This window comes from Babylonia areolata, chromosome 3 (genome assembly GCF_041734735.1).
Source record: "Babylonia areolata isolate BAREFJ2019XMU chromosome 3, ASM4173473v1, whole genome shotgun sequence".
NCBI lineage: Eukaryota > Metazoa > Mollusca > Gastropoda > Neogastropoda > Buccinidae > Babylonia > Babylonia areolata.
In genome coordinates, this window is record NC_134878.1 from 45,963,365 (window position 1) to 45,981,807 (window position 18,443).

Sequence of the window (18,443 nt, forward strand, 5' to 3'; positions counted from 1 at the left end):
AAATATCGGCCTTTTTCTATTGTTAAATCATGACAGGATATTCTTAATTTGCACAATGACTGTTCTTTTTTTAAAATTATAATTAAGATATCCTTCAAGCAAGTATGGTTCGGTTCTGTATTCATGAGTAATTTTATTATAGAATAGTAGTTTAGAATTATTTTCAGATTTGATTCTCTTCCAGAATAAAATATATCCATATTCTAGTTTATTCATTATAACGTGGCTAAGTCTATGAATATTGAATGTTCACTGATTATTCCAAACGTGTCTTAAACAAAGATTCTGTAATATAATTTCAACGAAATTGATACATGTTCGCTGTTTTGTTTCCTCTGTTAGCATGTCGTCATACACAATTTTGATATACGAATTTTCTCGTGCCTGTGTTATGTGCGTGTGTGTGAAGCTAACTCCACTCTTCTTCCAATACTACACTCCTGGAAAGAGTTCCATGTGAAGCCTATTGCCGAAGACATACTCCTAGGAGTTAAGTGTGTGTTTGTATCACAACATACTCCTTGTCACAAGGGACAACACTTCTGTGACAAGCCACATCTACTCCTAGGAGAAGCTTTGGGCAGATGTACTCCCTCCCGTGAGTAGTTCCGTTACAGACGGTAAGTAGCTACAGACCAGTACAACACAACACGACCAATACAATACAATACAACGCAGTACAACACTACACAAAACAGCACAGCACAGCATACAAAAACAAACACACTACGATACAAAACAACACATTGCAGTAATAACTGACATCCACACAGCCTGTGACACACAGCACAAACTCTCTTGCCAAAGACCGGATTGAGCTGCTTGGAAATAGGGCACACAACGAAACACAACAAAACAACACAACACAATACAACACAACACTGCTTGACATCCACACAGCACGTGAGACACGGAACGCCACACTCACTTGCCAAAGACCGGGTGGAGCTGCTTGCATAAGCAACACCGCGTAGCACAGCACCCAACACAACAAAGCACACAAAACGCTTCAGCACAACACAACAAAACGCGATACATCAACACAACAAAATACAACACAACGCTGCTTGATAACCCGCACTACACAGCGCGTGAGACACGGCACGCCACTCACTTGCCAAAGACTGGGTTCAGCTGCTTGGAGATGTAGTTCTCCTTGTCATTGACCACCTTGGACCCCAGCCGGATGACCAGGTAGGGGTCAGCCTTGCCGTTGATGTCCGCTGGGTGAAGGTCATTGGCCTGATGAACGAAAAATTAAAATTACTCATAAGAAAAAAAAAAAAAAAAAAAGCAGTGGAAGAAATAATAGTATGTTGACTGGTTTGAGCTGGTCTGTTCATTCATCCGTCATCTCATTTCGTGGAAAGTGGGTGTGGAGAAAAGTGCACACACACACACACTCTCTCTCTCTCTCTCTCTCTCCCTCTGTCTCTCTCCACCCACACCCACACAACCATCAACTCGTTTCAATGCTGATGAAAATTTTCTCTTTTCGACAACAGAATCAAGACAAGGACAGCTTCGCTGATTGAATTTTTTTTTCCTGTGCTGCATGTGCAAAGCTCATAACAACCGCAGGACCGCTGTTATCGTCTTAACACCTAAGCCATTGCTCAAATGCATCCGTGTGAAAGAGGGATTTTTAAGCTTGATTCCTCTGTCTTGCCAATTTAGCAAGCGCTCTACCACCGTGCAACATGCACGTTAGCGTCCTCCAACACTCAACAGCTTCTGCACTCCATTAAAAAGAAAAAAAACCACACAACAAAAACCAAACTACTAACAAACAAAACAACAAAAACAACAAAACCCTTTTGAAAAGAAAGACAGCCCCCCCCCCCTCCCCCACCCCCCTCGAAAAAAAAAAAAAAGAAAAAAGAAGAAGAAGGAGAAAAAGAGAAAAAAAATTTCCATTAATGTTCACTGACCTTGACAACGTACACACGTACAAGGACCTTGACTGGTTCGTTGCTAGGCAACCCCTGGAAGAGTCCAAAGTTGGGATCCCCACCTGTGATGGTACAGTCCTCGAGGTCCGGGGGCAGGGGGATTTTGTAGATGCGCATGGATCCCTGCAAATCAAAGGCCGGTACATTCCGATGTTAACGATGACGATGAAGATGACATCACAAAGGAAAACAACATTAGACCAACCAACCAAATGAAAGAAAACGAAACAAAGAAGTTATCAAGAGCCTTTGAAATGCTGGGATACTGATGAAAGAGACGATCAAGCTGACGAAGCCTTTACTTGTCATTACCACTTACGGAATATGATTAGCGTATGTACGATGCATCAATATGTGTGTAATTTCCGATACCCTCCCCCCGCCTTTCCGGTTTAACCCGAAAAACAGCAAGACTCTCTCTCTCTCTCTCTCTCTCTCTCTCTCACACACACACACACACACACACAGAGGCGCATACACTCATAAACACTGGTTAAGTAGTTTGTGTGTTGACCATTCATTTTACAAAAAGCCCCAAATCAAGCAAGAAGGGCGTACATTCATATCAACGTAGTTGATGACCAGCCGCTCCCGTCCCCCCCCCCCCCCCGTCCCCCCCCACACACACACCATCCCCCCTTGTTCCTCCTTCCTCCGCCCCCCTGGCCCCCCTCATCCTCCATCATCCCGCTCCCCCCCGCGCCCCCAACCCCGCCACAGCAGAGATAATGGAATGGAATGTGAGAGGAGGAGGAGGAGAAAGGATGGAAGTAAGGGGAAAGCTTCAGTTGGAATATTCGTTCGCTCATTTATCTGATTATTTATTCGCTTGGTTATTCATTCATACATGAATTTTATCGGAGCTATTTTTTTCGTGTCACTGTATTCACTTATTTATTTATTTATTTAGTTTTCTGTGTGTTTATTCATTTCCTTTTTTCTTGGTTTAATTGCTCAGTTATGTGTTTGTTATTCATTTATTTATCTATCTGTTTGTTTATTTTTGTCCTTTTCTGTTGGTCTACTTGTTCAGTTGTCTGTTTATTTCAATGGAAGGACATCATCTTACATTTTATCATTGTTACACACTTTCTTTCTTCTTCTAAAAATGTAAACACTATCATGACCTCTCTCACCCTGAACATCCTTTCTTTTTTCTTGCGAGCGTAAATTGTAATATAAGACCAACTTCTGAAGAATGTGCTGGGTGTGTTAGGGGCGTTATTATTTGATGATTATTTGATTAATTTGTTAGCATCTGTCGACTTTGTCTTTGTGTAAATATGTTTGATATTAGCCATTTTGCCCGAATTTTACTCGGTTGGTTCTCTGATTGCGAATTCGAAGTGCCATCTCTTCTCTCGCGTGCGAGTGCGAGTGCGCGTGCGTGTGTGTGTGTAGAGCGGGTGGGGGAGGGGGGGGGGTGCGTGCATACGCGTGCGTGTAAGTGTGTGTGTGTGTGTGTGTGCGTGTGCTGTGTGTGTGTGTGTGTGTGTGTGTGTGTGTAGGGGGATGGAGGGGTGTTTGCATGCGCGTGCATGTAAATGAGTGTGAGTGTGTGTGTTTGTGTTTGTGTGAGTGTGTGTGTGTGTGTGTGTGTGTGTGTGTGTGTGTGTGTGTGTGTGTGTGTGTGTGTGTGTGTGCTCTCTCTCTCTCTCTCTCTCTGTGTCCCCCCAAGCGTGTGCTCTCAATATTTTTCTTGCCTTATCCGTTTTAAGCGTTTCAGACATGAACATTAGCAATGGGGCTGGTAATGTTTTTATCTAATAATAATGTGACATTGTTGAATCATTTTGGCTTTTTCTGTTGTTGTTGTTGTTGCTGCTGCTGCTGCAGGCACTCTATTTCTATTTATTTATTTACTTTTTATTTACTTTTTTTTGTTTTTGCAACTGCGTCTGTCTTTTATGTTGATGGTGTGTGTGTGTGTGTGTGTGTGTGTGTGTGTGTGTGTGTGTGTGTGTGTGTGTGTGTGTGTGTGTGTGTGTTGTGTGTGTGTGTGTGTGTGTGTGTGTGTTGTGTGTGTGTGTGTGTGTGTGTGTGTGTGTGTGTGTGTGTTGTGTGTGTGTGTGTGTGTGTGTGTGTGTGTGTTGTGTGTGTGTGTGTGTGTCTGTGTGTGTGTTGTTTGTGTGTGTGTGTGTCTGTGTGTGTGTTGTGTGTGTGTCTGTGTCTGTGTGTGTGTTGTGTGTGTGTGTGTGTGTCTGTGTGTGTGTTGTGTGTGTGTGTGTGTGTCTGTGTCTGTGTGTGTGTTGTGTGTGTGTGTGTGTGTGTGTGTGTGTTGTGTGTGTGTGGTGTGTGTGTGTGTGTGTGTGTGTGTTGTGTGTGTGTGTGTGTGTGTGTGTGTGTGGTGTGTGTGATGTGTGTGTGTGGTGTGTGTGATGTGTGTGTGTGTGTGTGTGTGTTGTGTGTGTGTCTGTGTCTGTGTGTGTGCGTGTGAAGGCGTGTATGTGTGTGTGTGTATGTGTGTGTGTGTGTGCGAGAGAGAGAGAGAGAGAGAGAGAGAGAGAGAGAACGCTGAGACAGAGAAGGGGTAATTGAGGGAGGGGTGAAGGAGGGATGGAGTGAGAGAGAAAAAAATCACGTTTAACGTGCATCTGCCTTGGCCCCACAATACAAGGAGCAAGGGTGGTTGTGTGGGGATGGCATTTGATAACCTTCTAGTACCTCTAGCAAATACCCCACCCCCACAAAAAACAAAAACAAAAAAACCCACAAAAAAACAACAACACATGCATAAATGAATTAATATACAATCAAACAATATACCCGCCGCACAGAAGCTGTTTACATATATAGTACTTCATGCTGGATTGCTGCCTTTTAACTGAATTAATCCTACTGATAGCACGAATCATATACTATCTTGATGCATGTCGTCTCTGATTTGTATTTGTTGCTCTGAGCAACACATGTAAGGGGATTCAAACCGATTCTTTTGATAGTTTCTTCCTCAAATCTTCATATAGGAAGCATGTGAATAGAAAATATTCGTTACTGAACCTGAACCCTGCAGAATGGACATGCTCTGTCCTTTCCCGACTGACTGTAACGATGTACACTGCTGAGTGGGAGAACGTTGAATCTTTTTTTGTATAATGACAACACGTAAGCAGTATGTATCCATATCCAAAATATCTTCTTCTTTTTTTCAACAGTCTCACATGATCTATAATTTTCACATTCCAAAATCTCTCTTTTTTAACAGTCTTACAAGATCTACAATGTTCATATCTATCAAGGTGTCTGACAGTGCCAGTCCATTCTTGAATGAATATGTCAGTAAGTCTCTGTTTAGATATACCAGGAACATCTCTACAATTCCTACGCTTTGCTGCAACCAGATAATACTGAGGCTGGAACACACAGAAATCTTTTACACGCTAACAGGTTCATGTTTTCTCTATTAATGTTCCAGTCTGTGTAATCCACTATCTCGGATGAGTACAGTGATAACATTGGTTGAATCTGGAGGTAAAACAAAAATCGAAAGAAAGTATTTGCAGTCATTTCCTTATACATTTGGAAAGACACTGTTAAGTTGTATAGCTGAAGGAAAGAAATAGAGAGAACGGGGGAAGACGGAGACAGAGAAAGAGACAGAGAGAAATGACTGAAACGAAAGACAGAGAGAGAGAGAGAGAGAGAGAGAGAGAGAGAGAGAGAGCAGGAAAAACTGATGAGAGAGAGAGGGGAGTGAGTCACAGAGAGAGGGAGAGAGAGAGAGATATGCATGCATACTTTCCTATGCATCATACATACATACATACATACAGTGACATACAGACTAACAAAGACACTGACACTCGCGAGACATAAAAACACCGAAATTCGACACACACACACACACACACACACACACACACACACACACACACACACAGAGCACACAAACACACACACACACAGTTTAAACTTTGTTTCAGTGTTGAAAGTTTGAAGAAAGGAAAGCTAGGACTCCTCACTCATCACCCACCCCCATTCTAACCCACCCCCCTCACCACCCCCTTGCTGCTCACTATTAATCAGAAGTGATCAGGGGCAGGCGACTCTCTCTGGGACCGGAACACGAGCACCACAACTTGCACTGCTTTGTTTTAGCCCACAGATCGCCTGCCGTGTCTTGGGGAAATTAATCTGCAAGGTAAATCCTCCACCCCCACCCCCCACCCCTGCTCTCCCCTCCCCCCCCCCCCGGTCCTCTACCCCCGCTCTCTCGCTCTCCTCACTTCACAACCGAATGAACCATGCTACACACACACACACACACACACACACACACACAAAACGACCAGAAAGGCGGAGAGACAGGGAGGGAAACAGGGAGGGAAACAGAGAGAGAGAGAGACAGAGAGAGACAGAGAGAGAGGGGGGAGATATTGATAGTGGGGAGAGAGAGGGACAGAGAGAGGGGGGGGGGGGAGAGAGATATTGATAGTGGGGAGAGAGAGGGATTGAGAGAGAGAGAGTGGGAAGAGATATATATTGATAGTGGTGAGAGAGGGATTGAGAGAGAGAGGGGGGGGGGGGGTCGGAGAGATTGATAGTGGGGAGAGAGAGGGATTGAGAGAGAGAGAGAAGGGGGAAAGAGAGAGATATTGATAGCGGAGAGAGATTGAGAGAGACTGAGAGAGAGAGAGAGTGAGAGAGAGATGGGGGAAAAGAGAGAGATATTGATAGTGGGGAGAGAGAGGGACTGAGAGAGAGGGGAAGCGTTAGAATGTTGGGTGGGGTGTGGGGGGCGGGGGGCGTGCACGCCTCGAACAGTTATAATAAATGCGAGTGACTTTATAGTTACGATCTTTTCTATACCAATAATATGTTCCTCTTGTGTGTGTGTGTGTGTGTGTGTGTGTGTGTGTGTGGTGTGGTAACAAATGAACGAGTGTCCGTCGTCAGAGTGCAGACGCGGCGACACTCGGTGCAAGGGAAACAACCCCCTACTGTTTAACAAAAGATGCTCACTGTACGGGAAGATTTCCTTCCCTTTGAAGCACAACCAAGCTTGCTTTTGTCATCATCATCATCATCATTCTTCTTCTTCTTTTTTTTTTTTTTTTTTTTTAATCATTATCAGCATCAGCATCATCATCATTATCATGATTTCTTTTAAAATATTTCTGTGTTCAGTTTCACCCGAGATTGATAATCCTTCATTGCTGAGTCCTCTTGTTTGCTTTCAAACAAATATTTTATTACACGTCCAGTTCCCTTTAGTCTGCAGAACATAGATTTTGGAAATAAATATTCCAGTTTAACTGTATGTCATTCCATTGTTCTTCTCTTATGCCGAAAGAAATGTTAGAATGATTTCAACTGCAATTTCTCTAGAATATCAATATTTTCACATCTCAGTATTTCAGAGTCAAGTAATTATCTGGAACAAGAACTGACTGATACATAATCATGCAAGGGTAACATCCAAGGTGAAAATTTGATTTTTACAGGTTAGCATCATAGACAACACTGCCTTTGAATGAACAATTTTCCATTTTAGATTTTTACAGGTTAGCATCATAGAAAACACTGCACTTAAATGAACAATTTTCTATTTTAGATTTTTACAGGTTAGCATCATAGACAACACTGCCCTTGAATGAACAATTTTCCATTTTAGATTTTTACAGGTTATCATCATAGACAACACTGCCCTTGAATGAAAAATTTTCCATTTTAGATTTTTACAGGTTAGCATCATAGACAACACTGCCTTTGAATGAACAATTTTCCATTTTAGATTTTTACAGGTTAGCATCATAGACAATATTGCCCTTGAATGAACATTTTTCCATTTTAGATTTTTACAGGTTAGCATCATAGACAGCACTGCCCTTGAATGAACAATTTTCCATTTTAGTGGAGAGAAAAAGACAAGAGAAGGCAACCCTCCCCCTTCTGCCCCATGCCTTTGCAGCATGTCAGGTCCTGCCTCCTCCATGTTCTTCAACTCTGTGGAACAGCAGTGCAGGAGGCACGGAAGGAAGGGACGACAGGAAAAAACAACACCAACAAAACCACAGAGGGCGATAGAAAAGATTTTTTTTTTTTTCATTATTATATCTATATAGCGCTGAGTCTTGTGCAGAGACAAATCAAAGCGCTTTCGCACTTGTCATTCATACGCATGCATAACTCGAAAACTGGAGAAAAAAACCAAACAAACAAATAAACAAACAAAACAACAACAACAACAAAAACAAAAACAACAACAACAACAACTGAAGACAAGGAAGAGGCAGGGAAAGGAGGCTATTTTGGGAAGAGGTGGGTTTTGAGGCCAGTCTTGAAAGAGCTGAGTGCGGAGACCTGACGAAGAGAAAATGGAAGTTCATTCCAAATGCATTGTCCAGAGACAGAGAAAGAAACGGCGTCCAACAGTGGAGTGTTTGAATCTTGGTATGCGTAAACAGAGTGGATCCGAAGCCGATCGGAGATGCATTTCCTCCAGAGCTGGTCTGCTAGGTTGAGTTAAGTTTTGCATTACTCTTTTTCAATCTGTCAACAGATTTCTCTGTAACACTGGGACTGCTCTCCCCAGGGAGAGCGCGTCGCTACACTGACAGCGCCACCCTTTCTTTTCTGCCTGCCGTTTTATTGTTTTCTATCGAATAGGACTTTTCTACGGAATTTTGCCAGGAACAACCCAATTGTGGCCGTGAGTTCTTTTACGTGCTCTAAATGCATGCAGCACACGGGACCTCGGTTTATTGTGTCATCCGACTGACTAGCGTCAAGACCACCACTTAAGGTCTAGTGGAGGAGGGGGGCGGGGTTATGCCGGCGACTGCCTGTGTGATCCGAACCTGTGCGCTCAGATTCTCTCGCTTCCTACGCGGACGCGTTACCTCTAGGACAACACTCCACTCTGTCTCTGTCTCTCACTCTCTCTCCCTCTTAAACTCTCCTGCTGTAGCGACTATGAACACTCCAACACTCTGCCAGGACTCACCTTGCTCACCTCACCTCACCTCACTTCTGCCGACTCACCTTGAACTTGCCGACAATGCGGCCCTCGTCCGACTCGTCAGAGCCCGTGTTCTTGCCCCGGTACAGCTCGAAGGTGTGCAGCCAGTCCGTGAACGACTCGTACTCCGACTGGGACTCCAGCTCATTGGGAAACACCTGCACGGGACACCATGAGCCGCTTAGTTTTCATGGGTCATCTTGGACTGACCTACCACACGTTGTGTGCACACTCCACCACCCCTCTGTGGGGACAGGTAGCGGCTGAGTCAAGTTGTAGGCCCTACCTTTTACAGTTAACAGTTTTTCTGTCTGCAGAAATTGGTGCTGCTCTCCCCAGAGAGAGCTCGTCGCTACACTGACAGCGTCACCCATTTATTTATTTATTTATTTTCTGCCCGGAATTTTATTTGTTTTCTCTCGAAATGGATTTTTCTACGGAATTTTGCAACGGACAAACCCTTCTGTGGCTGTGGGTCAAGTTGTAACTTTTAGAGTTAATTAATAATCGGGTATTTCCTGTCTGTGAAATTGGGACTGCTCTCCCCGTGGTACTTCTGTCTGAGGAGAGGCAGACGGATAAAAAGAGATGGGAGGAAAATATTCCAGAAAGGACATGTCTGCAGCATAACTTATCAACGGTTTTGTCCAGTGTCGTTCCGAAAGAAGTAATCACAAACGCGCACTGTTTCTTAGGTTATAATGAACTGGACCTTTTTTTTTGTGGCTGTTGGGCGTAATAACATCAAAGGAAGCAAAGAAAAAGAAACAAATAACAACAACAAGGAACGGTGCTGACAAAACGCTTTGTTATGCTACACAATGAAAACAAAGAACAAAATGGTTTTGTTTTGAAACTACACACCAAGTGAAATCAGTCGACAATCAAACAATCATAAAACATACTCCCCCCCCCCCACCCCCCCCCTGTGAATACAAAAACTTTGTGACAAAAGAATCATTCAACATCAGCATCAACACAGTATGTAACAGTTACATACTTGTATAAAATAAAATGAAATAAAATAAACACCAACAAGCCTTTTCAGCACAATAATAGATTAGGCACAGACACATTTTAAGGGTTTTCCTTTGAAAGAAATGCACAATAAAATCAGCTTTTTTTTTTTTTTTTTTTTTTTTTTTTTTTACCAAACCTGCGTCGCTGACACTAAGCTATTTAATATATTTATCTGAAACTGGAATGGGTGACCTGTGCCCTGCAAAATAATGCGAAGCAATGATGAACAGATTGTCCAATAACTATTCACTGGGGATAAAGTAATGAACAAATATTTTCAAAAAAACCACTTTCTTCCTGGGCTGTTCAGCATGCTTTTATTCGATATACAGTGATCTTTACATATTCATTATTGTAGCAATACTGATTATCATCGTCATAATTATTATTGTAATCATTACCGCTCAATTCAACATCATAATTATTATTGTAATCATTACCATTCAATTCATTTATCGAAAGATACAATATCAATGATCTCAGGAGGAAAACATACTCAATGTATTTAGTTCTTAGAGTACGAACATAAAATGACGCACTACTATGATTGTGACGTAAGATCGTAATACGTAAACGCCACAAACACGAAATGGCTCACTGCTACAATTGAGACGTAATATCGTAATACGTAAACGCTACAATCACAAAATAGCGCACTGCTACAACTGAGACGTAAAATCATAATATGTAAACGCTAAGTAAATGCTAAAAATAATGAAGAGGTAAGCGTGCATAAAAAAAGTACCATAACAAAGAAACCTTTCACGGGAGATGGAAGAAAGAAAAACAAAAACAAGCCAATAAATAAGTATATAAATGAATGAAATAGAATAAAAGTTCAAAATAACATCAATCACCAAATCATGTGAAGTTTGCAAGCATGCATACTACGTCTTACATGCATAGTCCACCCCTATATCTCTCATCACTTTGTGTCTATTAAACTTAAAAAAAGAACAAGAAAAAAAGAAGTAATAACTTAATTGACACTACCAACAGGCTGCTTTACCCACACATCACCAAAACCATTTTCAAACAAACAGTTACGCACATCAGAAACCCAATTCTTCCTTCTACTTGAATCAAATTCTTGTAACATTTCACAGGCTTTACAAGGTAACCGAAACTCTTCCATCTGTAACAATTTAAATGAATGACGAATACAACAAACAGCAACATTTTTAAATATCTTAGATATCTATCAGGTTCACCCAAATATAGATCAATGGGCGTACACATGTCGATCCCCCGAAATTTCTTTAACGCAAATTAATATACAGTTTACAGATCATAGCAGCTTTGTTTAACCTACTTATTTCTGAACCATACTGTACAACGGTCTGCATTCTGAGTTAAATATTTTCATATACAATATGAAATAAATGTTATCAAATGATGACATGTTTTCATAACACGTAATAAAGCATTTCTTGCCCTGCTGACAAGATCTAGTTGCAACAAAACTTGTAACAAGTAGAGAAAAACCAGTAGACGATGCCATTCGCGCATTGTAAAAAAATGTAATACCCCTCCCCCGCCTCCCTAAAAGGCCATGCCATTCTTGTAACAATGAAGGAACCCCCACCCCCCTTAAAAAAGACAATGCCATTCCTGTAACAATGAAGGAACCCCCCACTCCCCCCCCCCATCCCCCTTAAAAAGACCACACCATTCCTGTAACAATGAAGGACCCACCCCCCATCCCCTTAAAAAAGACCATGCCATTCCTGTAATAATGAAGGACCCACCCCCCATCCCCTTAAAAAAGACCATGCCATTCCTGTAATAATGAAGGACCCCCCCCCCCCCTTCCCCATCCCCCTTAAAAAGATCATACCATTCCTGTAATAATGAAGGACCCCCCTATCCCCTTAAAAAAGACCATGCCATTCCTGTAACAATGAAGGACCCCCCCCCCGCCCCCCCATCCCCCTTAAAAAGACCATACCATTCCTGTAACAATGAAGGATCCCCACCCCCCTTCAAAAAGACCATGCCATTCCTGTAACAATGAAGGATCCCCACCCCCCTTCAAAAAGACCATGCCATTCCTGTAACAATGAAGGAACCCCCACCCCCCTTAAAAAAGACCATGCCATTCCTGTAACAATGAAGGAACCCCCACCCCCCTTAAAAAAGACCATGCCATTCCTGTAACAATGAAGGACCCCCCCACTCCCCCCCCCCATCCCCCTTAAAAAGACCACACCATTCCTGTAATAATGAAGGACCCCCCCATCCCCCTAAAAAAGACCATGCCATTCCTGTAATAATGAAGGACCCCCCCATCCCCCTAAAAAAGACCATGCCATTCCTGTAACAATGAATAACCCCCGCCCCCTTTAAAAAGGCCTGCCATTCCTGTAACAATGAAGGACCTTCCCCCACACCACCCTTAAAAAAGATCATGCCATTCCCAAAACCAAGAGTCTCCTCCCCCTACCCCACACCCCCTCCTCCACCAACCGAATATTCCCACCAGACCACATGCACGGTACGGCATCGCACAACGCAGGCAGGGAGGCTTAAATATAACCCCGCCCCCCTCCCGCCGCCTTCCGCCCCCACCACCCCCAGTTTACCGAAAACGTTTCAGTCGGCTGTTTTTCGCTCGATGCCACACTTTCGTCTGATCCCCAGACTTTCCAAAAACCCTGGAAAATCAAACAGCACCACAAAACTGAGGAAAAACAAAACAAAACAAAAAACACAAACAAACATCAGTTGGTCCCCACTTCACGGTGCTGACTAAAGTGTCAGATCAGTTCAGTTTCAGTGTCAAGAAGATTTCAAAGCTGATGAATGTACACATCTGCTTCGGTGAAAAAAACAACACAAGACTCAAATATACTGCACTGACAGTGCTTGGTGTGGTATAAGTTGTACGGTTTTTTTTGTTTTTTGTTTTTTTTTTTGTTCTTTTTTAATTTAATTTTTTTAATTTTATATATTTTTTTAGGCAAGGAAAAGCAACAGCATAAACTACATACACATTAAGGTGCTATCTCTCTAAACAGAGGATATCTATGTGCACTACATACACATTAAGGTGCTATCTCTCTAAACAGAGGATATCTACGTGTCTCACCATGTGAAATCGTGTTTGGTGATCTAGATTCACACCAGAGAGTTTTCACATGCAAAAAAAAAAAAAAAAAAAAAAAAAAAAAGTGTAGAGACTCATTAACTTTAAACTGAGTTACACACTCCATACCTCAGATGCATACCGTAGTAAATATGGCTTAATCAGAGAGAGAGAGAGACAGAGAGAGAGAGAGAGAGAGAGAGAGAGAGAGAGAGAGAGAGAGAGAGACAGACAGACAGACAGACAGACAGACAGACAGAGACAGACAGACAGAGACAGAGAGAAAGACAGAGAGTGAGAGAGAGAGAGAAGTAGTGCAACATTGTGGCGATACGTTCTCCACAGGGAGAACATTTGAAGCCGAATTCGTGAACTTTTTTTTTTTTTTTTCAATGCAAGGGGATCAATTGCGTTTAAACATTGGCAAAATGGCGACGCATTTCTCTCCCTTGTACTGCGAACCACAATTTGCTCTCGTTTTCATGTTCTCGACGCGAGCGAGGAAAATCGCCAGTGCGCCTTCTTCATTCACGGAAACGTGATGAGTACAAATACAACAGGCCACAAGTTTGTTATGACACACAAAAGAACGTAAACACGACCGTGATCTATCCACCAAATGACAAACTGATTAAAAACAACAACAAAAAACAAAAAAAACAACAACAGAAAACAAAGAAAACTGCCTCTGATTAAGTACTGCTGAATTTGTTGTTGTTGTTGTTGTTTTTGAAAAGAATGAAAAAAATACATATTGGATAAAAGGTGAAAATATTTACGATTCATGCAAAACAACAACACATCAGAGAACAACACTCAAAAATATCAGCAAGAATATCACAAACAAACAGAAAACTTACCAAAACCAATCCAAGGTAATTATTAATAACGAAACCATGCAAAACCATAAAGGTAGAAAAGTTTGTACACTTTTTTTTTTTTTTTTTTTTTTTACTGCAGTGCGGATGAATATATACCAGCATACTTCCCCCGCATAATACTGGAAACCATCTTCCATATTTTTACAAGCTATAACCGTAATAGAATGGCCCAAACGAAAAGGAAGAGAAAAAAAACACAACAGGTTACACTGTGTATGGTTTGATTTTTTATTATTATTTTTTTTTTTACCGTGAATTTTTCTAGGAACGCATATTTGTCAGTCTCCTCGGAGAAGTTACCATCATCGTCGTCACCACGCTTCACAATTTTATTAAAGAAGCCCTGAAACCCAAACATGCTTTGTAGGTAAATTGTCAATGTACACGTCTAACAACCAAAAAGGATTGGCTCTCCATACTATTACCCAAGACGGAAAATCTCTCTGGAACCCTATATCTGACAAAGGAGTATATCTGATGAAGTGGGTACAAACCTTATTTCGGTGACTCAAGTTCACGCTCTCTTCTCCTCCTCCTCCTCCTAAACCTACCATACTTTTTCAGACATGAATAGTTTTGATCACTCAAAGAAGCAGGAGAAATTACAATGGCGTTGATCTCCCTACTCTTCCCTGCGATTTCGAATACGTACCAAGTGGATTACATGGCTGAGTGTGAGAAAAGAAAACTAAACATGCCGATGCTGGTGGTTTTTCTCTTTTTTTTTTCTTTTGCATCTGATAGTGTGCTACTCAAACTGTCTTATTTCAAAACATGACGCATAAACGCAACACGAACAGAACCTCCTTCTTCATCGAGTAATATAATACAATGACGAAATTATGCCCTAAAAGTTTGAGCACATTACCTGAGTCACATTTCAACAATGATCAGACAGATTCAAGTGACAAACACGCAATACAAAACGAAATCAAAAGACTGACTGACATGCGGGCACAGAAACTCACCTTCAGCTGAGCAGTATTGCTAAGCAGCTTCTCTTTCTTCCGCTGTGTTCGCGGGGACAGCTGTTTGGCTAATGTAACAGCCCGGGCTGTTCCTTTCAACGTCTTCTTGTCGCCCCCCTCCTTCTTGTCCGCCTTCTTGCTCTCTTTGTCCGCTTTCTTCCCGCTTTGTTTGAACTCCACCTCACCTGGTGGCAACGAGGATGGGGTCAGGCTCATTGTCTTGTGTGTGCTTGCACTTGTAGAAACGTGGCAATGTGAAACAAGGGATGAGTTTATTTTCTTGTATGTTTTAGCACTTGTTCAAATGTGGCAGTGTAAAACGTGGGACGAGTTCATTTTCTTGTGTATTCTTGCACTTGTAGAAACGTGGCAATGTGAAACATGGGACGAGTTCATTTTCTTGTATGTTCTTGCACTTGTAGAGAAATTTAGACAGAGTGGGCAGACAGACAGAGGGGACATGACAGTGAATGTGACATACGTTGAGACAGAAACAGAGGGAAAGATTGACAGACAGACGGAGAGCAAGCCACCCAAAATACCCACTGGCAAACAGACAACTCTCTTTTCCTTTTCCTATTCACACTCACCGCTTTCTTCCTCCCCCCCCCTCCCTCCCACCCCCACCACACCATCTCTCCGAACCCCCCGCTCCCACCTTTTCCTTTCCCCGTACCGCCATCCATGGAATAGGTGCCGAAGCCAATAATGGCCAGCAAGACACCAAGTCACTCTCTTTTCCTCTCTTCCTCTCCCTTCTTCCCCCTCCCACCTTCCCCCAACACCGATCCCCACTCCCTTCCTACCCCTTCTCTCCCTCCCCCCTCCCCACTTTTAAACTGACCCTCCTCCAGAAATGTACCACTGGAACTGGTGTCGTAGCCCATGACCAGCAAGACACTACCTCTTTTCCTCTTCCTCTCTCTTCTTCATCCTCCCACCTTGCCCAAACACCGACCCCCGTCCTCTCTCTCCCCAGCCTACCCCCTTCTCTCTCTTCCTCCCCCCACCCTCCTCTAAACTGACCATCCTCCAAAGAGGTATCTTCCTTCTTTCTCCTCACTTCCCACATTGACCCAACACCGACCCCATCCTCCTCTCTCTCTCCCCAACCTACCCCTTCTCTCTCTCTCTCTCCCTCCCCCCACCCTCCTCTAGACTGACCCTCCGCCACAGAGGTACCGTTGGGGATGGTGCCGTAGTCAGCAATAACACACCAAATCACTCTCTTCTCCTCCTTCGTCATCCTACCACCTCCCCCTAACACCGACCCCCATCCTCCTCTCTCTCCCTAACCAACCCCCTTCTCTCCCTTCCTCCCCCCCACCCTCCTATAAACTAAGCCTCCTCCAAAGAGGTACCGTTGGGGATGGTGTCGTAGCCAGCAATAAGACACCAAGTCATTCTGTTCTCCTCTTCCTCATCCTCCTCCTTCGTCATCCTCCCACCTGGCCCCAACACTGACCCCCCATCCTCCTCTCTCACTCCACCACCTACCCCCTTCTCTTCTTTCCTCCCCCCACCCTCCTCTAGACTGACCCTCCTCCACAGAGGTACCGTTGGGGATGGTGCCGTAGCCAGCCGTGTTGGGCGGGGTGTCCCTCTCCGTCACCTTGCTCTCCGCCTCCAGAGCCTCCACGTTGAACACGTCCTCCCCTCGCCCGTGCTCCTGCAGAGGGGGCAAAGGTCAAGGTTACAAGGTTACACAGCCTTTATACGGCCATCAGGGGCAGTGAACTCATATCCACTGTGTCTAGGGGGTCTTCGTGGTAAGGTCCAGGCGAGGCGGCGGGAGGGACCGTCGTTTTTAAGCTTCCCTGGCGGAAGCCGGGTACCCATTCAGACTTGGATATAGTGGGGAAAATCGGAGTAAAGTACCTTTCCCCAAGGACACAACACTCTCCCCCCTCCCCACCCCCCCCTCCCACCCCCCCTCCTTTAATTTTTTTCTTCTCTCTTGTCATGTGGCCTAGCTGAAAAGTATCCAGTAAATAGGAGCAGTGATTATGAAAAAAAAAAAAAATAAAAAAAAATAAACGAACAAACAAATAACGAAGAAAACTTCATTCTGAGTAATGAGCAGACGGGGGCACTCCACGATCTCAACATGCTCACTGTAAACTGTACACTGGTCCACTCAAAGAAGCACTGCGTCGTGTCTGCCCTGCTGAAATCGCCAGGTGACTTCATTGGAAAAGACAATGCTCCAACCAAACAATAAAAAGAGACATATCTCTCTCATGTGCGCACACACACACACACACACACAAATACACACACACACACACACACACACACACACACACGCACGTACACGCACACACAAATATGCATGCACCCCCCCCCCCACACACACACACAAAGTCACTTGTTTCTCAGCGCTCTTTACCTTTTTATCATCATCACATTATTAATCACATCATCATTATGATCGTTATCAACAACTGAAACATTACCGACCATGATGATGACGATGTTGATGACAGTAATTATGACTGTGATGATGAAAAAAAAGAGGGTAATGATGTGCAAGAGATATGCGAAACCAGTGAATTAACGTGTGTGTGTTATTATCACCATTATTATGGTATTATTGTGTGTGCTATCATCACCATTATTATGGTATTATTGTGTGTGTTATCATCACCATTATTATGGTATTATTATTGTGTGCTATTATCACCATTATTATGGTATTATCATTGTGTGTTATCATCACCATTATTGTATCCACACTCGTGAAATGATGGCTTAGAAGTAACGCGTCCGCCTAGGAAGCAAGGGAATCTGAGCGCGCTGGTTCGAACTACGGCTCAGACGTTGAGCTAGTCATTCGGATGACACGATAAACCGAGGTCCCGTGTGCAACATGCACTTAGCGCACGTTAAAGAACCCCACGGCAACAAAAGGGTTGTTCCTGGCAAATTCTTAGAAAAAAATCCACTTCGATAGGAAAAACAAACAAACAAAAAAATGCACGCAGGAAAAAAAAAAAAAAAAAAAGGGGTGGCGTTGTAGTGTAGCGACGCGCTCTCCCTGGGGAGAGCAGCCCCGAATTTCACACAGAGAAATCTGTTGTGATAAAAAGAAATAGAAAATTCAAAATACAAATTAGCTGTTTTGCTTTTTTTGCGTGTATCATTCAGCATTTCGTCCAGAAACCCCCCCCACAAAAATCAAAGACACCAACCAGCAACTCTTAGCAAGTTTTCCTCATCCCTTTCAGGTGAGTGACTGACAAAGTCAAAGCCAGCCGTCACATTTCCGTGACACAAGTGGGAAATTTCAGTGACTATCAGCCCAGTCGATGTCGCAACAAAAACGACCATTTCCAACAGCAACAACAACAAACAATGAAACCAGAAAGTATAATGATGTTACACATGTCGGATCTCATGCCTTTGATGCAGGGCACAACATCGGTACAGACTGTGCTCGAAGGGGAAAAAAAAAGTCAAAACATGCCATCACTGTCATCTGCTTTAAAACATGAAAACGAAAAACAATATGAGTGTGCAAAATAAATAAATAAATAAATAAAAACGAATAAATAAATAATTAACTAACTAAATAAA

The 18,443-nt window shown here is 43.1% G+C and overlaps 1 protein-coding gene across 1 annotated transcript in view; it reads right to left on the reverse strand.

The window, feature by feature from the left end:
* Positions 1–1,110: 1,110 nt before the first annotated feature.
* Positions 1,111–18,443, reverse strand: part of LOC143280339 (otoferlin-like) — a 59,534-nt gene continuing 42,201 nt past the window's right edge. Inside the window, exons 21-26 of the mRNA XM_076584974.1 lie at positions 16,425–16,536; positions 14,868–15,052; positions 12,516–12,587; positions 8,937–9,071; positions 1,932–2,075; positions 1,111–1,242 (exon numbers count right to left, since the gene is read on the reverse strand). Coding sequence (XP_076441089.1) covers positions 1,111–1,242; positions 1,932–2,075; positions 8,937–9,071; positions 12,516–12,587; positions 14,868–15,052; positions 16,425–16,536 — 780 coding nt within the window. The remainder of the gene's footprint in view (positions 1,243–1,931; positions 2,076–8,936; positions 9,072–12,515; positions 12,588–14,867; positions 15,053–16,424; positions 16,537–18,443) is intronic.